Below are 25,006 nucleotides of genomic sequence, written 5' to 3'. Positions count from 1 at the left end.
AGGAAAGTCAGAAGAAGGGGAAATAATGCTAGACAGGCAAAATCACACATAGCCACTGGCCTTAGAGTTTTCTTTGACTCACCATTAATCGATGGCTTGGTAAGGAGGAAGGGCCAGTCTAGCCCTTGTATCTCCAGGTCAGTATTATCCAGTATAACTTTGTGTGGTGATGGAGATATTCTTTAATATTCATAGTCCAGTGCAGTCACCACTGGTCACATGGGGCTGTTGAGCACTTGAAATGTGGCTTGTGTGATCAGGGAACAGAGTTTTTAATTTTAGGTAATTTTAATTAAATTTAATGTAAATAACTACATGTAGCTCATAGCTACCATAATGGACAGAGCAGCTTTTAGTGGAGGTCATATTGCGGGAGATTGTGCTCTGGAAGGCAAGAGCCCCAGTCCTCAGTTTGGAGGAGAGCTGGGCTGAGGGTTAAATGCAAAGCCTGGAAGACTGGGATGGTGAAATTGAGTTGGTTTAGGTTGTGGGGTAGGAGGAAAGGGAGTTTGGACCTGAGGGAGAGGACAGGGAGGAAGAAATAAAGAAAGAATCCTTCATCTGTGACATCTTTGGAAACCTTTAACTTGAGGAAATGTTTTTTCTATCTCATATATGAACCCAGTTTCTACCAGGAAGAAACAGAATCACAATTGACCTTGTTATAATAGCAAATTGAGGGGAATTCCATGACATGTTATTGCATTTTATTCTAAGTGTCCAACAATAAAAGCAACCATTGCCTGAAGCATTGTTCTGCACATGACATGCAGCTACACATGGATTAAAAGAAAAATTGCTGTGTTATTAAAAAAAATACTGTGTAAACTTGTGTGACTGAGCACAATTAAATGCAGTTGACAGAAATGACATCAGATGAATAGAATGAACTTGTCAAGGCAGAGCCTGGCCACTGCAGTGTGAACCTGGGGTCAGTTAAAGACCAGACTCTCTGCAGGCTGCGTGATGGGCTTGTCATCCTGCTCTGTGTCCTGTAGGATGTGCTGGGGCCACTGTGGGGTGATGCTCACCAAGCCTAAGTCCTCTTGGTAGTCACCACTCACCCACAAGTCAGGTTTCCAAGGGTGGAGGTTCTTGGAGAAGGCATACTGATTAGCTATGATACCCCTTGCCACCTGCAGTGGGACACATGGGCTTCCTCAGATTCAGTCAACTTCTTGGGTTTGCCACTGAGTGCTCATGGAGGGAGGACATGCCGAGTGCTCAGATCGGCATCCTGCGGGGCCTCAGACATCAAGTAGGAAGAACAGAGAAGTAGGAAACTTGGTTCCTGGCTGTGTGGTTTGCCTGGTTCCCTGGCCCTCAGCATGCTACTTGGTAATCACCTGTAGACTCAGCTGTAGCCCAAGTGCAGAGATTAAGAGCAAGCATACTGGAGACAAACTGGCCAGGTCTATGTCAAGTTCATAGCCAGTGCCTGGCATTCAGGTTATCCCCCCACCCCCTGCTTCTGCCCAAAAAAAAAAAGGAGGTGGGGAGCAGTGGAAAGAAGGAGGGCATTAGAGCATCTGAAGCTGACTTGGGTAGAACCTGGGCCAGGCAGCTTGGAGGTATGTGAATTTAGTTATAGTACTGGACCTCAGTCTTACCATCTGCAGAGTGGGATGATGGAAGCTCACAGGGCTGTTGTGAGGACCCAGTTAAATGGTGTTTGTTAAGGACCTAACACAGAGTAGGCTTCCGGAACCAGGGCTGCTCTAGTAAGTGTGAGAGCATGGTTGCTGGGAGGGGCAGACCAGGGAAGATGTCTTGTGGGTGGTATGGGTATCTCCAGGGTGATTTACCAACTTCACATCCAGCCTTGATTCATGTTAGGCTTGGATGTCGTTAAAGCTGATCACCCTAAGGAGCCCACTCAAGCTTTCCAGTCCAGTTTGCCAGTGAACCTGCAGCCCATCCTAATGACCAGAAGCCCCAGGCAAAACAGCATCTTAGAACCATCAGTCATGTCCTAGGATCAGTCTCTATGCTGCTTTGATCACTTTCGGAGTCCTAAGGCAGACACATTATGAGTGGGTGTCACCATATGAATGCTGATGGTGTACTTGGAGTACTGTTGGGTCTCAGGCACCACAGGAGAAAGGAAGCCACTCCTAGACCAGGAAGTCACTGCAAACCTTTACCACTAACCCACCCCTCTTGCCCCTCTCCCTCCTAGTGACTTCTCCAGCCATTTTCCCAGCAGACAAAGGTGTGGATGCCTTTGGGAAGAGAATAATTCATTTCAATAGAAAAGAAATAGTTTTGGAATGGGTCAGTTGGAAAGTGATACCAGGTGCTGTGCTGCTGTGGACATGGGCTTTGGGCCAGTGGTCATCATGTACATTCCCATGTATCTGGATGTGTGCCTGGATCTGCTCTTGCCTCTTTGTTGGGAAGCAGAAATGTTTAGGTTTCACAGTCATTTTCTTTGTCCCCTTTACTTTCCAGCTAATGCTGGGCTTCTGTGGAACTGACACAGCAGGAGGGCCTGGGGCTGCTCCTGAAGAGGCTCCTTCCATCTGCCTGTTCCTCAAAGCCTCTGTATTTGTAGCCTGGATCTCCCTTCCATAGTTACAGTTCTTATGTGATCCAGTCTGTAGCCTCGCTCTTTGGCTCTTTGGAGGTGGCTTTTGAGCACCTTCTGTGTATCGGAAACGAGGTAGTTGTGGGGGACAGTAGACAACCAGACGTGCCCTGTCTTAGGAACATTGGTCTTGAGTGGGGACAGAATCTAATCAGGTAATTACATACCTGGAGTGCTAAGTGCACAGTGGATCTGAGCCTGGTGTGGCAGCCTGGCCTTACAAGGAAGCATTTCAAGCTCTCAGAAGTGGGTGTTCTGGGAAGCCTTCCTGGGGCAGGATATGGTAATATCCAAACCGAGACCCCCAAAGTAGGTAAGAGATACCATCACGATGAGGAAGGGAGGGCAGAAAGTGGATGGAGACTGTGTTCCCAGTGGAGAGAGAGCATGCATGGAGTCTTAAAAATGATCAAGAGTAGGAAAATAGAGAGTGGAAGAGTGGCAGGTCACGGGAGATGAAACAAGAGGAAAGCAGGAACTTTCAACAAATTACATACTTTTCACCAAAATCTGAACTTCTTTTCCCCCAAAATTTAATCAAAGCTAAAAAAAAAAAAAAACATATGGAAGGTAAATTTTATATTGAATAAGTTCTTATGTTTTCAATTTGGAAGGCAAAACCCAAATTGTGACCATTTGGGTCTGAGAATCATTGGTTTTGCCTTGGCATGTACTTGTTCATTCAAGGTTGGTGTTTCATATAACAGGACAGATGCTAATGGATTCTTTGCTTTGTTGTTTCAGCACTTCAGGGAGCATCTGGACAAACTTTTTGCCAAAGGAATAGGAATGCTGGATATAGCTCTGAATGAGGCCTTCAACATTCTCAGTGATGTAAGCTCCTCTTTGATTTGCCTTCCTCTTCTCCAGGAGAATAGATGGGATTTTTTAAAAGTTGTGGGCCAGCATGATTGTTAGACCTGGCTGTCACCCAGCAGTATCCACAGGCATGGAATGGGAGGGTGAGACTGGCCATTTGAGTCATCCGTGAAGGCCAGGTCCAGCCCCCTGCTGGGCAGAACTGGTGGTGCAGTCTGGTCAGGGAACTCCCCTGCCACACTCATTGACTCTGGGGCCATCAGCATCTCAACACTAGAGCACCATCTAATGCAGATTTCTCTTCACCTGGAAAACTCTCAATTTCTTCATGGAGTAGACTCACTTTTTATTGTATGTCACACTGAATCCTTGCCTGTGGTGGTGTTCAAAGGGAGAAGGGCTTCTCTGTGTGGTGTGTTTAGGGAGTGCTACAAGCTCTACCTATCCCTCCCTCTAGCCCCCAGGAGATTCACAAATGCAGTGCACACTCAAGGCTCCAATAGTACTGCAAAAAGGAATCCTGCTTCACCTGCTGCTTCTCCCACTTCTTGGAACAAAGAATCCTTTTTTCACGTAGCACCTGTTAACATCCTGCGAAATATGTTGGGAAAGCTTGAGATGGTGATTCTGGCCCTTTACTGCAATTGTGTTAAGCTAGAACAACATGTGACTTTTGTGTTCTTTTTACTCTGGGAGGGCAGTAGGAAAAGAAATGACCATCTTTACTAATGCAGGTTCTCTGTCATTTATTTAACTACTATGTGTTGCATGCATTTTAGTGTCAAACACTGGGACTAATACACCAGTGAACAGAACAAAGTGGTTGCCTTAATGGACCTAACATCCTAGTGACAAGGTCAGCAAACTATGGCCCATGAGACAAATCAGCCTGCGTCTTGTTTTTGTAAATAATGTCTTATTGGAGCACAGCCATACCCACCTGATTACGTAGTCTATGGCTATTCTTGTACGACAATGGCAGAGTTGATTAGTTTCAATAGATACCGTATGGCCTGTAAAACCTAAAACATTTACTATGTGGCCCTTTACAAAAGAAGTTTGCTGACCCCAGTTCTAATGGGAAGAAACATATGAAGAAACATACTCAGTCTTATGGAGAACAATAGCACCACTGTTTCAGCATGATAAGGACTTGCTCCTTTACATAGTGAGGTCAGGGAAGAGCTCTCTTATTAGGTGCTGTTGGAGTACAGACCTGAAGGAAATGAAGGAGCAGCCATGTGGATATCTTGAGGAAGAAGTTTCCAACAAGAGGAACAGCAAATGCAAAGGCCCTGAGGCAGGGATGTTTGGCATACTTATAATACAGAAAAGAGATCGGTGTGACAAGAGCAAAGTGGGGAAGAAAGAGTGCACTAGGAAATGAGACCATGGAGGTAGCAGGATCATGTGGAGCCTAATAGACACTGGTGAGGACTTTGGCTCTTGCTCTGCGCGGGATGGAAAGTCATTGGAGTCTGGGCAGAGAATAGCACAATCCAACTTGGATTTTAACAGCATCAGCAGGCTGCTGTATTGATAAACAAGGACACTAGCAGGAAGGCCATTATCTGAGTGACATATAATGGTGGCTTTGGACAAGGGAGGTAGCAGTCAAGGTGTTAAAAAGCAGAAAAATGGAAAGCACCCTAGGTATTTCAAACAGCAGGAGTCGAACTCAGCAAATTGGTTTTCCGGGGGATGGAAAAGCTGAGAAATCAGACGGAGAATGCAAAAATCCATGGGTTAACATCAGCAGGAGGCAGCGCCCCTCTAGGGCAGTAAGGACAAGAGGGAGGGATGCCACCAGAGCCTCCTCACTGTGGCTGTCCCGCTGGGAATAAAGCCATGGAGGGGGCTTCCTAACACAAGCTGGAATCCTGGGGGGAAGCGCCTGTCCTGTGGAAGCTAGTGCCTTGGAGGAGAGGCTACCATTGCTGGAAAATGCCCTGGCCCCCAAAGCAGAGAGAAAGGGACAAATGGCTTAGAAATACCTTGGCTTCTCCCTTGAGTCTTTCAGTATTCTCCTTAAGGTGAAACTTATCAAAACTGTTGGAGAGCCTGGGAAATGTGGTTTTCAGTAAAAACACAGGGCGTGGAGCTGAGAGCAAACAAGTACTAAAAAACGGGGTGACAGATATGTTGAGGTGTTGCAAGAGCTGGGAGACCAGCTGGAGTCTCAGAGACCTCTCCTCCAGGTAGCTCTGTGACTGCCTGCCCTCAGTTTCCAGATGGGCATTCACCCAGCACTGTACTTGTTTGGCGGTCAGTTATGCCTGACTCCATAACTTGAGTTTTTCCCATTCAGCTACAGTGGCCTCTCAAGCCAAGGGTAGGTCCTAATTCTAGACTTTTTTTTGCAATAATATCTGCTGGCACACAGAAGGCCATTTACATCTCAGTCCTGAGCCAGTATTGCACACAACTGCAGAGGAGAGAAAAATAAGGAGGGAGGGTATCATTTCAGCTTCCTTCATATAAATCAGAGGCCCTTCCCTCTCACCTCACTCCAAGGGGCTGTTGGTACAGATAATTAGCATTTATGTACAACTTGGTGTTTGGGACAGCATATACCTATTAACACCATATTAATAGTCAATAAACATAACTGACCAGAGCCAAGGACCAAGCTACATCTTTAAATTCTGCTTTGAACCCTGGCTAGGCACGTTCTCAGGCCTGAGAGATGCCGAGCTCTGTATCTCAGCAGGCTTTTTCTAGGGGGTGATATTGAAAAGACCTACCACATTTGGGAGACTGGTTCTCTTTATTTCAAAAACCTGGTGTCTAGTGCAGGGGGAGCCTACTCTTAGCTGGGGAGTCCCTTGCTTGGAAATATGCCCTGCAGATTTCTGTTGTCCTGCTCTTTGGCAGAAGTGGTGAAGGAGTAAAGTGTTAGGAGATGTTTCTTCTGTTTAAGTTTGTGGCTTCTGGAGTCAGGGAGGCTGAGCTGAGAAGCCTGACTCAGTCAGAGCTTGCTGTATGACCTTGAGAAAACTCTGCTCAGTTTTACCTTTATTTTCCTCATCTGTAAAATGGGGATAGGAATAGACCCAGCACTGGCCACTTAATTTGTGAAGCCCAGTGCAAAATGAAAATGCCTGCCCCTTGTTAAAAAGTTAATAAGAATTTTAGGAGAGTGACAGCAGAGTGTTCAACCAAGTGTGGGGCCCTGTACAGCTGTGCACATCACATGTCATGAAGCTGGCCCTGCTGGATGGGGATTGAGGATTCAGCATAAGGAAGTGGCGTCCGGCTCCCTTTCAGCAGTACTGGGTTGGATGGGAAGTGCCATCTCCGTGACCACAGAGACATTAGGCAGCCTCAACTTTTGCCAGGCTGCCTGTGGTTTCTAGAAGCAGCTCACACTCTTGATGCTTTGGTCCTACTCCCTGCTCAAATCCTGAGGAACATCTGCTTCCCTTCATCTTCCTTTCTCTTCTTTTCCTTGCCCTGGTACCTTTTCTCTCTCCATCTCTTTGACTTATCCATTTTGTTTTAAGACACTCCTAAGCCAGCCTGCACAGTGGAGTGCTGGTCTGCCACAAAGCTCTGACATAGGTGTTCTGGTCAAGGTACATGATGCATCCTTCTTTTGGAGACTCATAATACACTTGTGCTACTAGAGGCCTTAGAAGTCCCACAGTGAACCGACCTTTTAAAGTGTATCTATACCAGTACTCAAACTTATTAACCCAGGAAATCTTTACATCATATAACAACCTCAGGTTAGAATCTTATAGAAGTCACAGCTCACCAAGCACACCTTCAGGCATAATATCTTTTTATCCTTTAAGAGGGTGTATTGCACTCCCAACATCTCTAAGAGCCAGAGAAATGACCAACACGTGGTGGTTTTTTTTCCTTGAATCCTACTGAGAGAAGTATTTTTGAACCAGGGAAACCTTCCACACACCTGCTTGCTCTACCTTCACCTGTAAAACGCCATGGGGTCTGGACAGTTAGAAAGTCTGAGGGGTCGAGTGTAAATTCCAGAAAGCAAGAAATGGAAGGAACAAAAATGTTGCAAAATGTCCCTGCTTGAGATTTGTTGACAGTTGGCACCATATTCTTTTGAGTGCACATTTATCCCAGAGAGAGAAACATTTCCATCTCATCTCTTGCCATTGGGCTTTTAAATAGCCAAACACTTTGAAAAACACAGAGATGGTTAATCTCCCATGAAAGTGAAGCTTTAGCTATTTTCCACTTCATCAATATGACCTTTAGTGATATAATTCTCTTCCTGTGTATTATGCCTGCCTTTGCAAGTCAGTATGAAATAAAAAGCTACTTCTTGAATACACAAACACACATTCTCTCTCTCTGTCTCTTTCTCTTACACACACACACACACACACACACACACAATTGAAATGATAATTGTGGTTAGAGCTTAGAATGGTTCAGAGGTTACTATAACTAAATGAAGTTAATTCTGTTTTGCAATTATCTGCATTTCAGTTTCACTTATTTGCTCAGATGACTTAAAGGCTTGCAGTTGTTGTACAAATGGCTTTGAAAGGAGCATTCAAATAAACTTCTAAGACCCTTCTTGCTATTGATCTCTGCTGCATTCATCAGATTCCTTAAGAACACAGAGCTGGTTTGCTACAGTAGTTAGCATCTACCTTGTCATGTGACAACTGCAATTATCTTTTTTGGCGATGAATACGATCTTTGCAGTGATTACCTTTAAAAAATTTTTCTTAGCCAATTAAATAAAATTCGGTGACATTTCAAAGACTGTTAATCACAACCAAATGCTCTAAATGTCAGGATGCATTGAAATTTTCGCTGCTAACTGATGAATCACTGAGCTAATTGTAGTTCATCATCAGGCCCTTGTCATTGTTATTATTATGGAAAACACTTTCATCACTCTCGCTATTCAATAAAAAAAGTTCTAGACAAATATGAAGAGAAGAGATATTACTCATCAAAGCATTTGAATTTAATTGCATTCTTCAAAATTCTCCAACTGCAGATTGCTGTAGAGAAAACCAGGGACTCAGCCACAGAGGAAAGTAATGATTTTAAACCAACAGCACTGGGTAGCCCCTTCTTCCAGTCTGCAGTATTCATATATCTTTATTTCCCTCTCTTTCTTGCCTTTTGTCTGGGAGAGTTTTTCCAGGATGTTTTCAAATGAGTTACATGAACAACAGTCTCAAGTTGTCCTGAATTTTTTCCCTTCTGCAGCCTCTGTGACAAAATGCATACATCACTTGTATTCAGTGGCATGTCACTGGGTTTATCCAATGACATGAAGGCAGTGTTGAATTTCAGGCTCTCCAAAACATCTCCAGAATAACCTGTTGATAAGACAAGGCTGCAAAACTGTTTTTTTCTTATTGCACTATGATGGTAGAATCTTAGTAGCATCTCAGAGTAGAAAGGACAAAGTCATTTATTGAGACTATGCAAGTCTAGTTGAAGGTGGGTCTTCAGGGTAGAGGAGAGGGAAGCAGCTTTATTAAGTCTGGGTATGAATCCTAAATTATAGTTTAGGATTGGTAGATGCAGCAAGGGGAAGATTTTGAGGTCAGGGGTTCAAAGAGTTTTAGGGTATAAATTGTCCTTTGATGTTTTCTGTTGAAGAGTTGGTGGGTCTTTCAGGAAGTTCTTAGAATAAGCAATAAAGTTATTTGCAATTTTCATCTTCCTGAGCAAGAGTTTTCTAGAATAGTAAGTTATATCAATAAAGACAGCAGAATAGGAGTTATGTGGAAAGCTTTGTGGTCCGATGGCCTTAGTTCTCAGGTAGTTCTCAGTTATTTGTACCTAATGATACTGTATCATGGGCCTTGTCTGCTCATTAATTTAAGGGCAACCTGTCCAGTCTGAGTTGCAGGAATGGTTGCCAGGGCCAGGGCTAAAGTGAGGCACATTCCAAGGGCACAGAATTTAAGGGGCACTTACTCTCAGGGTAGTGGCCTTGGTGACTGCCATGTGACCCTGGAACACTGGGAAAGATAGAGGGAGGAAGAGCAGGGGAAGGAAATGAACATTTGTGGAGTCATTTGATTGAGGAATGTTATCTCATTATTGGGAGGCCATAGGTAGAATGTACCGAATCTGGGAGTAGATTCTGGAACTGGACTGCCTAGGTTCAAATCTCAGCTATGATAGATAGTAGCTGTGCGATCTTGAGCAAGTTAGCTAATCTCTCTGTGCCTCTGTTCCTCACTTGTCAAACGGGTTAATGATAGTACTTACCTCAGAGGCTAGTAAAGATTAAGTAGGTTCATACTTGTAGCCCAGCATATAATGGACATATAACCTGTGTTGTAAAAACCATATAAACATGTTATTCCCAGCTTAGAAATAAAGAAAAGGATATTCTGAAAAGAGAACTTATCCTAGGCACCGGTTGTGGGGCTGAGATAGGATTGAGTATTTTCCACTCTACTATGGTATGGCATGCATGTTTTGAGTTGGTTTTGCTTTGTCCTAATATGGCCATGAGGCAATTCATTGTATCCACCCATCCATCCATACATACATCCATTCATCTACCCATCCATCCATCCAGTCTTCTCTCAAGTTACCACAACTTCAGACTCCACATTAGAATTCTAAGTTCCTGGAGACTGGGCGTTACACGTCAGTGTGAGTGCTTTATTAGTTCTGGTTCACCAGGAGCCAGCAGCACATCCACGTGCAGCCTGCATCCTCCCCCCATGTGATGGTCGCTGGATCGAACGTGCCTGTGCATTGTCACTCCATGCCTTTGCACCTGCTCTTTGCCCTCTCTGAAAGGCCCTTGCCCCAGATGCTCACCTCCTTCAGATATTACTCACATGTCACCCTCTCACTGAGGTCTCCCTGGACTATTTTTTCTAAAGTTCCCCTCTGCATTTTCTATCCCCCTTCTTGCTATTTTTTTTAAACTTAGCATCACCATTATCAAACATACAACATAATTTACTTATTTACTTTGGTATCTCATGAAATAGAACATAAAGTACACAAGGGAAGAGATTTTTGTATGTTTCATCCGTAGCGCTGTGTGGGCACTTAGAAAATAATTTTAGAATAAATGAATAGATTTCACAGATTGTAATGGTGGGAGTTTTCACAACTGAAGGCTAAAGTCTTTTTGTGTGTTCCCCATTGTCATGTAATCATAGGGTTTTTAAAGGACATTGCTTTGAATTGTAGCATTACTAGCATTCATTATTCTTCACCCCTGTTTCAAGGGAAGGACAGGAATCTCTGACAACCATAGTCTGGTCACCCAAGCTACCACTCACAAAGGCTGGGTGCTTTTGAAATGCTGTGTAAAACGGAAAGTTGAAATTTAGAGTATTGTACCCCAGTGGGTACAATCTTGGAATTTAAGCATGTTATACATGCTAACATACATAAACAAATATATAATGTTACATGCTAAAAACGAACCCTAAAAAAGGGGTACTTACAGTGTAGTCTGAATTGCCGTGTTCTTGACTTTATTCTCTATGTGTATAAAACCTCCTTGCTTTTATTACATAGCAGAGTCTGTATCCATCAGATTCATTCAAGCTAGATTCATTTAGATTCTTAAAGAGATGTTACCTGTCACATGTTCTGCTGCCCATAGATGTGTTTCTAAAAGGTTGTTGTGCCAATTCCTGTGGGCTTGTATTCTGAAGCAATATCCATGCTTGAAGATGAGAGGTTAACTGTCCTAGAATCTCACTTCCTACCTTGTGTGTGTTTTTAGGAAATCTCTTCTGTGGTTTGTATTTAGTTCCAATTTTTCAGAGCAAATATGGAAATCTGTAAGTGGGGACAGGCTTACCCCATAGGTTCTTTTTGGTGATGCAGAATGAGCTCTCAATTTAAGCGGCTTTCTATGCCCAAGATCTCATACTTCTGAACTCTCGTGGTTATACAGAGCCCTCTGATGTGTTTCTCAGTTTGAACTTATTTCTTTCCACAGTTCAACCACACCGGACAAGGAAGCATCTGCAGCCAGGCCATTATGCTTATCACCGATGGGGCAGTGGACACCTATGATGCTATCTTTGCAAAATACAATTGGCCAGATCGAAAGGTAAGTTGAAGTTGATGGCATTCACAACAGTGCCATCTGTGAAGAATCTATACTGTATTGTAACTTCCAGATTGTCCATGGATAAGTGCCCCATGTAGACCTAATCTCATAATGACTATGGTTTCTTCGCCTTGTGTTTTCTGGTTGACCAAAACCGAATACTATGGCTTTCCTTATTTTCAAAATGAAACGTCTTTGGAAGGGAGAAGAAACCCATGAAGATATGTTCAGTGTGTTCGGTGAAAAGATTCACTGTGATGTGTGCTTTGTCCTTAATGGACAGTGCTTCTCTTTGTTTTTATTTTTCACGGAGCCACAGCTGCTGATGGACCCAGCATGTATAGAATGGTGAAGGCAGCCCTGGTGGCCTTGTAGCCATCTCCTTTATGTTTCCATGTTCCTGTAGTTCCTTCCTGTGCCCCCATTACCATCGAGAATCTGCTGTCCATTCCCTGGGGCTGTTCCTCACTCTTGTCAAAGCTTGTCCGTTCTCTATTTGAATTCTTTCTTTGGTTTCCAGGTTGACATTTATTTATCTGATAAACCCATATGTTAGGGTATCAGTGACAGATATCAATGTTTTTGGTGTCTTTTGAGTGCCTTAACCCAGAGGTCTCTCAAGTTATCAGCCAGTTTGAATTCCCTATGGAGATCTTTTAAATTGTGGATCCCATTGCACACTTACAGAATCAAAATCTCTGAGGACGTGGCCCAGGAGTCCATGTTTTTAATAAGTTCCTTAGGTGGACACCAATCAGCAGATTGGCAGTTGGGTGATCACTATCTCAACTAAATGGTGAAATTTGAGCAAGAAAAAGAGGTGCGTCAGAGAGGGTGATATTCTGGGGGTATCACAGAGGTGCATTCCTATCCTGCGTGCCAGTGGAATTACTCTGACTGTCTCTGTAGGGGCCTGAGACTGTCTAGACCGAGTCAGCTCTGATTCTTCAACTTTGTACTATAAATTTAATTTCTGAAAATTGAACTAACCGCACCCATGGCAAAAAGAAATAGAAGACAAATTACAACTGTGCATTCAGCTGTATCCAAAAAACCATGTACCCTGGAGGCAGTATGAGCTGTCTTTCTACATTCTTTCAGTCATTCTTGGTCCCCACATGTCTCTGATAACACAGGCATCTCACCTCATCAAGCATGATTCTGGTGCTTAAAGATACATATATTTTGTACAACATGGTCCCTAATGGATGCCTCCCCTATTGCTCAACCTTAGAGACAGCCATCATTTCTGAAGCTGGAGGGAGAACTAGCTGTGCTGGGCTTGCTGAGACTAGGTGGGACTTTGGCATGGCCCCTGCCTAAGGGATATCCAGGAATAAGTTTGGCTAAATGAAGCTCCCACAATAGCACTGACTTTAGAATCCAACCCTTGAATAAGGTGGAAGTTCACTGTTGGACAAGGTGATTTTAAATGAGATATTTCAGGTGATGATTTCCAGGGACAGGTAGAGGCCAGAGTTAATTCCTGGTAAATGTACGTGATGCAGAGGGAGGAGCATGCTGGCTACACTTGCAGCCCCCAGAACACAGCGCAGTGCTGGGCACGTGGCTACCTGATGTACAACCCTGAGGGGTGGCTGAGTGACTGCGGGGCCTGTGGGGAGGCCGCAGCACTAGTAAACATGGGTAGGGCCGTGGATGTTTTACGGTCAAATAAGATGTTCACAGAGACCATGACATCTCACAGCGTGTTGAAAGATATTTTACCCTCTTATTTAGGACCATCTTAAATAAAAGAAGGAAGTAAAGGGGACTTTTACTAAGCAGTTCCATTAGCACCAAATGTATTATCATGGAGACTGATGTGCTGAATCACATGAATCCCTCTTGCTCGGTGATACTTGATGGATAGCTGTAGCCCAGGAATATTGGAATTTAAACATCCTGTCCTTACTTGCTGGGAGAGGCATAGGATGAAGGCTGCAAATTCAACACTTCACACGAAACACAAATTTCAACATATCTTTCCAAAGGAACAACATTGACTTCAGGCCAGTGCTTTCTTGGATTAATTGGAACCAGGGTGCTGGAGATTTCAACATTACATGAAGCAGTTTGATCTACTTATAAAATATTATCAAGCAGAAGCAGACTTTCTTTCTGTAGCAAGAGGGCCTTTATCTATGATTAGAAATTAATAGCAGGATCCCTCCCCTCCTGCTCCATTCTGGAGAGTTCCATGACATTCATATGCATATACATTCTCTTCTCCATGACTTCTCTGTGAAGGTGCAGGTCATAAATGTGCATGAAACCCCAATGTGATTTGGCGCTGTGTTAAAGTGAGATACTGTGTCATGTCTAAGCTGTCACCCTTCTGTATTATTTTGAACATTAGATATTTAGCAGAGAGTTGTGTTATACTGTCATTGGCTATCTTCAAGATTATAGAAACAGGAGATGGTTCAGGAGAGAGTAAAATGACCTTAAGGCTAGAACCTGATTCCTGTAAGACAGTGATTCTCAAACTTGAGCAAGGATGAGAATCATCTGGAGGGCTTGTTCCAGCACAGGTTGCTCACCCCACCTCCAGAGATTCTGATTCAGTAGGGCTGGTGGGGCCTGAGAATGCCCATTTCTGACAAGTTCCCAGAGGTTGTGGCTGCTGCTGGTGGGGGAACTGCACTTGGGAACTACTGCCGTAGAAATAGCCCAAGGAATGTGGTTTGGTTACTCAGTAGGCTTTGCCGCTTTTGCTTCCCTCTGTTTATAAGGGCCTGTTCCTTCAGTCAAATTCAGTGCACAGGTATGTGTTTCTTGGCTCATACTTTGTTTAAAAAATTGTCAATTACTGATCATCATTTTAAAATCTGGAGACAGAATATAAAATTTTTAAGTTTTAGTTTTATGAAGGAGTACACATGGCACTTTGGAGTCAACATTCTCATGTGGCAAAAAACAGCTGGAGGTGAGGAATGGCTGCCCCCTTAGATGGCAAATGCCTGCTCCTTTGGGCCATGGCCTCCATCATGCTCCATTATTTCCTCTCAGCCTGCTTCACTTAAACGCTTTACACACCCATAGGTGTAGAGTTCTGGACCACTGCTCTAGATTCACACAGGCATGGTCTAGATTACCCAGCCTCTAGGAATTTGTTCCTTTCTCTTAGGTCTGCTGTAAGCTTTCCCTCTTCTTCTCCAGCCAGATGCCACCTTGTTTTTACCTGAGCCCTACATTTCATGCTTACTCAGAACAATATGAAGGAAGCATACAGCTTCATGTCCAGGACTGTAATCACTTCTAAGCCTATTCTTCCTCTTTTTTGGTTTGGTGAGTCCTGAATCTCTGACCAGTCCCACCACCATGCACTCTGTCCTGTCCCTGCGGAGAGGTGTGGCGTTGAGTCCCTAGAGTAGTCCCGTGATTCCTGCCCACTGGTGTTTACACCCTGTTTAAGCTCCTCACCTTGAGTGTGGGTGGGACCTTGATTTGTTTCTAACCAATAGAATATGGTAAAGGTTAGAGAATCTTGCAGATGTAATCAAGGCTCAAGTCAGTTGATTTTTAGCTAATTAAAGGGATATTATCAGGAGTGGGCTTTACTTAATTGAAAACCCTTAAAAGAGGAATTGGACACTCCTTGAGGGCAGGAGACTCTCCTTGCTGGTTTGATGAAGTAAGCAGCTGCTTGGAGAATGTGGCGAGGAACTGGGGGCAGCCTGCCTCCAGCCAACAACCAGCGAAAAGCTGGGCCCTCAGTCTTATAGCCACAAGGTCAACAGTCTGAATGAGCTTGAAGGCAGATTCTTCCCCAGTTGAGCCTCCAGATGAAAACACAACCCGGTCAACACCTTGATTTTATGAGATGATGAACAGAAGATTCAGCTAAGTCATACCCAGACTTCTGACCTACAGAAACTGTAAGATAACAAATGTGTGCTGTTTTAAGCCACTGCATTTGTGGTCACTTGTTATGCAGCAATAGAAAACTATCAATATCAGAAGAAGCAAGGTGAAGGGAGAAAGGAAAAAGAATCATTTAATGGTAGCAATGCTATGAAATATCCCCAAACTTAGTGATTTAAAATAACAATCTATTATTTCTTACAATTCTGTGAGTTAGCTAGGTGATTGGTTCTGCTCCCCGTGGTGTCAGGTGAGGTCACTGAGGAAGCTGTGTTTATCTGTGAGCTTGGTGGAGCTGCCTTGGTTCTCCTCCACAAGGGCTGTCTCTCCATGCAGTGTCTAATCCTCCACGTGACCCTGTGAGTCCTCTCTCTTCAGTGCTGTAGCCTGGACTTCCTTATAGTATGGCAGTTGGTTTCCAAGAAAGGAAAGCAGAAGGAAATGGGGAGCAGGCCAGGGGAACACTTATGGGTGTCATGTTTTAATGCTACCTAACCAGAGCCTGTGCAAGGCAACTGCTTAATAAAACATTATAGAATGAGTTGGAAGAAGGAAGGCATTACTGGTGATTTAACTATGAGTCTATGAAGGGGACATCATGATGCAATTTGTCCTTGCCAGCATGTTATTTCTGGGAACAGAAATGAAGAGCTATTTATTCATTTATTGGATGCCATTTACTTTTGCCTAATATCCATTGGTTAGTGGCTTAATGGCAGCTTTACACACTTGGGATAAAATATGAACTCCTCAGTGTGAAAGGGACTCATTCCAAGATCTGCTCAAGAAATAAAGCTGCCTATGTTTCTACAGTTAAATTAGAAAAATGGCTATACCTGCCATCTATGTAGTTGCTCTTCCAAGTGAACTACAAAAAAAAAAAAAAAAAGGAAGAAAAAGGTCACGGAATTATTAATCATTACCTCCCCTGATGTGTAAGACCAAGTGGATAGGTAAGAAAGTGATGTTAGTGATTTAAAAAAGAGGTTTGCAAACTATGGCCCACTGCCTGCTTTGGATGGTCCTTGAGCTAGGAATTTTTACATTTTTAATTGGGGAAAAAAAAAACTAAAGGAGAACACTATTTTATGACTTGTGAATATTATATGACATTAAAATTTTACTGTCTGTAAACAAAGTATTATTGTAACACAGTTATACCTATTTGATTACACGTTGTCTGTTGCTGAATAGTTGAATACCTGTGACAGAGACCATCTGGCTCGCAAAGCCTGAAATATTCATTCTCTGACCCTTTAAGAATATGGTTGCCAACCCATAATCTAAAAGAATCTTTGGAGAAATTTAGACCAACCAGTGTATAGTTGAGAGTCATTGCGATGCCCTTAGAAATTTATGCATTGGCTGAATTCAGCAGAAGATGATAGTGGTGATTTCTCCCTGCCTTTCCATCTCTTTTTTTCTACTCAAATAAATGGACAAACCACATAATGGGAGACTTGATGGCAAATACTTATCTTCATGCTATAGGTATCTCTCTCCCAAATGTGGCACGACCTTTTCTTTTCTGTCATGAGTGGTTTCTGTCCTTCCCTGCTCCTGCTTTCTCCTTCATTGCTGCCCAGAGCTGGGGCACAGTGCATGGTGATCTGGTGGTTCAGAAGGAAAGCCAGTGGCAGGTACCTAGCCTGGGGCTGCACCCAGTGCTGGGAATGTCGGATCTTCATAAATGTGAGATGTAACTGCCCCTGGAATCCCGTTTTGGTGGTGACATGGCATGTGGCATAGTGTCACAGCTTTCGGTTCCCTGGAGCAACAGAGGGAGTACCCTGGAGAGAACCAGATTCTCTTTTTGCCAGGACCCAGGAAACCAGAGACTCCCTGAGTCCAAATAAAATGGAATTCCTGGAATCCTTGTCACTGTGGGGTCACAATCCACTCACTCATGGCTTCCTACCTCTTATTTTGATCTGTGTTCTTCTTCAGGGAGAGAGATTTGGCTGCAGCTGTCACAAGACAGACCACATCTTAACTCACTTCTACTGTAGATAAACTGTGAAACCCTGCCTGGGTGTGCAGTGTGGGTAATGACCCTTCTGTACCTGTGAGGTGTCACCGTGCCATCTGTCCTTCATGTGGGTCTGTAATGAGAGACACAGGTTGGATTAGAATGCCCAGTTTACTCCCCCTCCCCAAATCTCCATCAGTAAGAGAATGTTTTAAACTGATTTCCTGCACTTAAATATATAAAGCAAAACTAATGCTTATTGAATGCTGACCGTCAGGCGCCATTCTGAATGCTTCTTGTGTATTTAATTCTCACAGAAACCCCGTAAAGCAGGTACTGTTATTACCTCCTTTTCGCAATTGAGGGAAACTGAGGCAGCAAGAGGCTACATAATGGACTGAGGGTTCCGTAACCAGTGTTTGGTGGAATCGGAATGACAGCCCAGCAGATGGATGCCCAGACTGTGCCCCTAATCAGGATGCACACATCTTTAGGGCAGAAGCAAAACAAAATGGACTTAGGTCAGAGTAAGAGCTGTCCATACTGAGGGCACTGTCATCAGGACAATGAGTTTGTTTCCTTGGGCTTCCCACCCCCAAGTGTGGGAGAACGTGCAGAGCGTCAGAGGTTTGGGGATCTCAGAACTCGTGGGGGCCACAGGCAGGGGTAGGAGGAGGGCCAGTTGTGCAGCCCCAGGATGAGGCTGTCCGGGTGTACCCGCATGATCCTCCTCTTCTAAAAGCACGGGGCAACCTCACAGGTGAGTGCTGCTTCAGCTGAGTGTCATGTGTTTCATTATTCCATCACCTGCAGAACAGAAGTGGAGGTGGTAGCTGTGAGGCCCCTTGAGAGACAGCCAGGACTCAGGATCCTTGGAAGATGCCTGATGGGGCTGCAAGGAGGGGTGGACACAAGAAGCTCTTGGTTTGGGGTAAAGGGAAGTCCTTGATCATAGAATGGTTTGGGGACCTGGCTTTGGAGCACTTTTGGCAACTGTTGGAAATCCGTGTGAGTTGGTGTCCCATTGATCTCTAAGAAGGGCCTCTCTTGGGAGTTTTGCCCCAGACCTCCCTCCCTTGGCATAATTTGGGAGCTAAAGCCTCAGTCCTGCCATGTCCTAATGGCTTTGGAGGGGCCAAAAGACTTAGCTCTGCCTTGGTAGCTCTGGGGTGGTTTTGGAAAGCTCAGGAATCCCTCTCACCTCATCTTTCTGGGGGCAGGGGCCACTCTGGAGAGCAGAATTCCTGAGCTGAGTGAGGAGTGAGGGCTTATGCTTTTAAGAACGCAACCCTTAAGTAATCTGAAGTGATTTGGCAGGAATTTTTTGTTCTTTATTTTTTCCTCAACTGCATTGTTCCCTTTGACTTTCAAATGATTTTACACAGCTTTTTTTTGGCTTTCCTTTTGAGCCAGTTGAGAGGAGAAGGGATTTTCCCAAGACCACAGGCCACTTGGGAAAGGAGTTAAGTCCCACTGCTCATAGAGGAGGGACCTCGACATTCTCTTCCCACCCCACCTGCACTCTGGCTCTGTCATTCCTCATCCCATAGAACCACATCAAGGTGGGGGCTGAGGGTGTCAGGGGCTCTTGAAAGGGGAAATAACAGGGAGTAGACATATGGGGGGGGGGCAGTAATTCATTCATTGTATAGATTTTTAATGAAGGCCCTCTGTGTCCCAGGCTGCTGTACCAGAGCCCAGGAATATGCGGCAGAGGTGGCAGCTCCAAAGAGATCTTAGAGAGCAGATAACAGATCACAGATAACAAGTGAGAAGACCAATAATTAGAAACTATGATAAATCTTCTGAAGGAGACTAACAAGGGCCAGAGACAGAGTAATAGGGTGGCCAAGGGAGCCCTCTCCAAGCAGAGTACATGTAGGGAAAGGAGCTGGGTGGGGAAGGGTGGAGAGAACAGTGTTTTCAAAGGCCCTGATGGGGAGAAGTTGGGTGTGTGTGAGGTGCTGGGTAAAGAGCCGCTGGCTGAGCCTGGTGGGCTGGGGCAGTGTCATGGGTGGCAGGGTAATGGTAGGACAGGCAGGGCCAGCTCCTCCGGCCTTTGATGGACACAGTAGGAGCTGGGATTGTGCTGCCAGGCTAGTGGGGAGCCGTGGCAGGCTCTCGAGCAGAGGAGAGACATGAGCGGTCGTTGTCAGAAGCTTTCTCTGGCTACTGTCTGGGAGTTAGTCTGCGAGGCCTGGGCCTGGGCTGGGCGTGCAGTTTGGGTACTGGCTCTCCTCATCATAAGTAATTTCAGTGGAGGTGTAAATGGCGGTCTAGGTAGTTGACTTTTTAAACTTCCTATGAAAGTTCCCCGATGCTTCTGTCTCTTACTGCTGTTTTTCTTCCGGGCTCAGTCTAGTGGTAACATTTTTCCGTCCCCTTCCTTCCTCCCTCTCTCTCCCTCCCTGACTGAAGTCACCTTCGGTCTGAAAGTTTTGGGTGAGTTTGTGTCCTTGCTGTATTTTCTCAAAGGTGATCAATCCTACAGCCATCTTAGGAAAATAGCAGGAACATTCAATGCTCGTGGTCAGTCAGTGGTGTGACAGGAAAAGACATCTCCAGTCACCGTGTGAGAGCTCATGCAGGCCCTCCTCGCCGGTGGAGGGAGAGTCGAAACGGTTCGCTGTCTCCCAGTTTATTTTTAATTACTTCTGCTGGTATTAGACATCTTGTGACTCCAGCAAGAAGAACGTGGCGAGACAAGTTGGGAACAAAGCCTAGTGATGCATGCCTGCTGCCAGCCATTGAAAAAGCACTTCTTGTCAGGGGCTCAGAACAGCTGTGTGGGCACCTGCCGCGCTGCCACCAGTGCTGTTTTTCTTTGTGGGCTCGGCGTGGGGGCCTCCGCCTCCACCCAGACCCTGCTGTCTTCGGAAAACAGGTGGGGGGACAGTGCACATTCCCAAGTAACCCCCACATCCTCCTGGAAATGACTGTCCAGTAGCTACTCTTCAGGGAGGCCCTTGCTGCTCCCTGTGCTGGTTGCAGAGTCAACACCTTATTTGCTTTCCTTATTTAATTCTCAGCTCTGCCCTATGGGTAGCCACTCTTTATTACCACTCTCATGTCACAGGTGAGGGAACTCAGGCTCAGAGGAATTAAGCCACTGGCCCCCAAGCCCACCAGTCTGAAGCTGGGGATCTTGGACCATCCTCCTCCTCAGACTGTGCTCACCTGTGCTCGAAAAGTGAGGGGTGGGCGGTTGTGGGGACTTGCTAAAAATGTTTCCTGGGTTCCATTCTCTGCAGGCCCAGGCCTAGAATTGGCATTTTGATAGGTGGCTCATAGACCCGCCTCTGCTCAGGGAAGCTGGGGCCACTGAGAAATGCCAGTCGCTTGGGTTATGTTCCCAGTGGGTCAGGCAGGGTCCAATCAGGAACAGAAATCCACCAGTTATTTTAGCAAAAAGAATTTAGTATCAAGAATTATTAAGCATAAAGGGCAAACAGGCTAGAGTATCAAGGCAGTAGCAACTGCAGGAGAAAGCTGCCACCCCTGTGGCTGGTGGGGGAGGGCAGGGGAGGGGAGGGGCAGAGAAAGTCATTATTAAAAGTTAGAAGCTGGGAGGAGAGGACTCAGAGAGCTGGAACACAGACCTCTGAGGAGGACATACTGGCTCAAAGGTGCTGGGGTCTCTGAACCCAGAGAAGGGTCCTGTGGGGCCAGGATTCAGACTTTTGAGGAGGTCGCTGAGGAGGATGCAATGAAATGGATTCTCTGAGTGTTGGGAAAACTGCAAACTGGATTCATTCACTGCTGCTGGAATGAACTGCCCCTGCCGGGGTGAAGAGGCCTGGCTGGAATGATGGCACTGGGGCCAGGAGGCCAACAGGGAGTACTCAGAGGGAGCAAGTCCCTTCTCCTTCCTTCATCCTTGAGCCACATCCGCCGCCATCCCCCTACACACACACTGACTCTTTTGGCAGAGCCTCACCAGAAACAGCGGGCAACGTGGACATGTGACCTGCAGAGCTCCAGCCCCAGTCTCACAGAACCCAGTGAATTTGGTGTGGAGACCCATTAGCCTATTAACTGGCATACAGCAATAACTGCAAGCTTGATGAATAAGTTCAACAGCATTTACAGGCTATTGACGTGTCAAGGTCTTATTGTGTGCATTTTTGTGTCTCTTGGACTATTGAATAGGGCTCTTGGGGAGTAGGCAGGGGTAGGGAAGCAGTGCTGCCTAATGCAAAGAGGGTGGTATCTGGATGCTGACACATCTGTTTCCCCCATCTGTAACATGGAGGTAATGTCATGTATCAATACCTTGTAGTGTTGTTCAGAATTAAAGATGACGTGCTCCCAAGCTCAGTGCTGGGCACACAATGGGAGGACTACCCTATGGGACATCATCATTGTCGCCATGATTGACAACCACTCACATTGTTAAAATCCCTCAAGATGGTGTAGCAATAATTTTTCAAATGTGGAAAATAGAAAGTACTCTTTTATCCTTGAATATGGATTACTCCTATGTGGTGTCTTGGTTGACTTAGAAGAAGATTAACATATTCAGCTGCATTTTGAAAAGCGTTTCCAGGCCTTTCCTTTTACCTGTTTCCTGAATAAATATACATGCAGTATCCTTTTTACCTAAACTTCTGGCACCTATGAGGACATACTGAGATATACGTGAGTGTTTGGTATCATTAATTAATGATATACAATAGCTAATGTTCTTCAGTACAAATGACCAGCCTGTCTTGGTGAAACGTAAAAAGGAGATTTGAAACGTTGTGTTGTTTTATATCATTTGTCCATTTTGTAGAGTGGCAGTCAAGGCCTAGACAGCCTGGGTGAGTGTCCAGGATATACTGTTTCTGAGCTGGGTGACTTTGGGCAAGTGATTGACTCTCCTTGTGCTTAGTTTCCTCATGGAGGAAGTGGGGGCGGGGGGGCGGGAGCAAGAACCATGCCATCCTCACCGGGTTGTTATGGGGGGACAGATGAGTAGTGCCCAGAGGCTAGCAAGTCCTTGGCAGGGAGCAAGTGCTGGGCCAGTGACGGAGAAGAGACTGTGGTCTGCAGGACCCTGGACCTGGCTCAGCAGGTGCATCAGAGTAACCTCCTCCAGCCCACGCTGCTGTGAAGGCAGAAGAGGATGTGGACTTGGCGCGGCAGGTCTGGGAACACACGTGGCTGGTTGAGTGGGTTTGGAAGTACCTAATTTTCTTAAGCAGACTCTTATTATTTTCTTACCTCATTTGCCCTCTTCATAAAACTCTCCCTAGATGGCTTGTTGGTAAGGCTCCTGACAACTAGCCTATGAGGCATTGAGGACTGTGCGCTGATTGGCCAGGTAAACAGAAGTCTCTTCCAACAGAGTCTCCCCGCCTTGGGCAGCCAGAAACTGTCCAGCCTTCTGGGGGAGATGTACTCAGGCTGAGCCCATCTTGCATGTTCAACACCTCTCCAGTGAGCTGTTGCCCCCTATCCTGCATTTCTTTGTAGGATGGGCCAGGGAGGGGGCTTAGCAGGGTCAAGAAGAGGGAAAGATGCCCTGGTGTGCTGGGAATTAGGGTCCCCCAGGCATGGGGGCCAGCATGCTTCTCCACCCTGCTGTTCTCATACATGCGTGTAAATTGCAGTCAAACCACATTTCTTTTTAATTCTCAATGAGATTGGTCACTGGAAGTAGGCCTTGCAGAGCCTGTTATCCACATAGCCGCCAGACACTTCGTAAACTGGAGGCACATTGCGCCAGTGAACCTCCAAACCTCCAGTAGCTCCCCACTCTGTGTTAAGTTTCAGCCAAAGTCCCAAGAGAGTCCCTTAAGGCCTGGTTTGATGGGTGCTCATTCATTCTGACCTCTGCTCCACTCCCTCCTCACACAGCCCTCTGCTCTCAGGCCTTTGGATGTCTGCAGTTCCTGTGCCTTCCTCCTGGGGCGCTCTGCCCCCAGATTTCCACATTGGCTTACTCATCACTTTCATCATGTCCTTACCCAGACACACCTTTTCAATGAAATCCACCCTGACTGCTTGATTTAAAGTTATCCCTGGCCCTGACCTCCAGCAATCTTAGTTACTGCTTTCCTTTCGGCAATAGCTCTTTCATCTTACAACATATTAGATAAACTTCACAAGGAATCACTGTGTTCGCCACTGTCCCATCCATCAGAAGCAGAACATGATCCCAGTGGCCCAGCAGGAGGAAGCCACAATCCCAAATCTGTCCCCGAGCCTTGCACCTCCTGGTCCTTTTTGCTTGTTTCATGTTGATAGGTCTTCATCCCAGAGGAGCCCTTTGCAGTTTTAGCTAACTTTATTGGTAGAGAAATCACCTTTATGCCTCATAAATGAAGCTCCTTCTTCCAGTAGATTTCAGGAAATTCAGTATTCTCCATAGGCTGACCCTTGCATTACCCCTTCAAACACCAGGGGATAAAACCTGAGGCTCCCAATGCCAGATGATTTTGGCCATCGACCTGTTATTCGTCCGACTACCCTTACCTTAATAGTTTCCATAAAAAGTACAATGGGAGGAGTTTTATAGGACTTAGGGAATATGTTCCGTCACTGCAGTCCTGCACTTTAGGGCCTTCTCTCAGCTCAGAGCCTCCCATAGGAGCCTTTCTGCTCCCTCCAAAGTCTTCACATTGAAGTTGCCTTTGGTTCGTTGTTCAGCGTCCCATATGTAATAACAGATTTAGTCCTATCCTCTTCACTCCTTGGAGACTCCCGTCTATAACACAAGACGAAACAGCTGATGGTGATGACCGATGAGGGAGACTTGTATGAACTGCATCTTAACTGTCCAGCAGGAAGCCTCCTGCTGCCTGACGTGCCTTATTAGAAAGCAAAGAGGCCTAAGTGGAAATCGCACTGGAATGCCAACTGAACTGTATATGTACAGGGAAGATTAGTTACATGGCCCCGTAGTCTCCTGGGGCTACATCAGGCCCTGGAACAAATTTCCAAGGTGCCCTCTGATTTGGAGAGGGTTAACCTGACTAGGGGCAGGAGCCTTTTGAGTTGGAGCCTGAAATTTTGGCACTCTGCATCCTCGGTTCTATGAATCTGATCCTCAGAACTCATGGAAATGTTAGAGCTTTTAAGATTTGGATCATTTTAATTTTGCCTTCACATGATTTGTTTCTGTGCCTCAGTGGGACACAGACAAGAAGTGATGGTTTTAGAATTTCGAAGAAGACTTTTCTGGTTTATACTACAAATGGAAGGATGTCTGTGTGAGCCAAAGAGATGCTTACTGAAATGTGTTTTTTCCCCCACAGAATAATTTTCTCAACCTTCCTAAAAATACTGATCCTTTCTCTTCCTCTGGACTTAGGAAATGGCCTGTTATGTGCTTTTATCATTAAAAAAAAAATGGACTGAAAAGGGGAACTAACCCTTCAAAAAAAAAATCCAGCGAGAGTAATTTTAAAGCCAGAGATGGACAGTCGGCCCCCTGACGTCAGGAGAGAGAGGTGGAGCTCTCTGAGCTTCTGATTTCTAGAACAGCCTTGTAGCTGTTGTAGCTTGTAGCTCCTTCTCAGTTTTCTTGCAAGAACCGTTAGGAAATGCATGTGGCAGTACCTTGTGGTCCACAGAGGAAAACGGGACAGACTTCTCCAGGAAGGCAACAGTGTGAATGAAACAGGATCCCTGAAAAGACCTAGATGGGGCCTGAGATGTGAGAATGCAGAAGTGTTTGAGAGGAGTCCTCCACACCTTTCTAGAAGAATCCCTCTCTGCCCTTGCTGTGGCCATTTTC

At 45.3% G+C, this 25,006-nt stretch overlaps 1 protein-coding gene across 1 annotated transcript in view; it reads left to right on the top strand.

Moving 5' to 3' along the window:
• The window catches only part of CACNA2D3 (calcium voltage-gated channel auxiliary subunit alpha2delta 3), a 781,884-nt gene that overhangs the window by 391,748 nt on the left and 365,130 nt on the right, over positions 1 to 25,006 (top strand). Inside the window, exons 10-11 of the mRNA XM_057705866.1 lie at positions 3,332 to 3,421; positions 11,334 to 11,447. Coding sequence (XP_057561849.1) covers positions 3,332 to 3,421; positions 11,334 to 11,447 — 204 coding nt within the window. The remainder of the gene's footprint in view (positions 1 to 3,331; positions 3,422 to 11,333; positions 11,448 to 25,006) is intronic.

This window comes from Hippopotamus amphibius, chromosome 13 (genome assembly GCF_030028045.1).
Source record: "Hippopotamus amphibius kiboko isolate mHipAmp2 chromosome 13, mHipAmp2.hap2, whole genome shotgun sequence".
Classification (NCBI taxonomy): Eukaryota; Metazoa; Chordata; class Mammalia; order Artiodactyla; family Hippopotamidae; genus Hippopotamus; species Hippopotamus amphibius.
The sequence above is the reverse complement of the archived record's forward strand: the minus strand, read 5'-3'. Positions and strand labels throughout refer to the sequence as shown.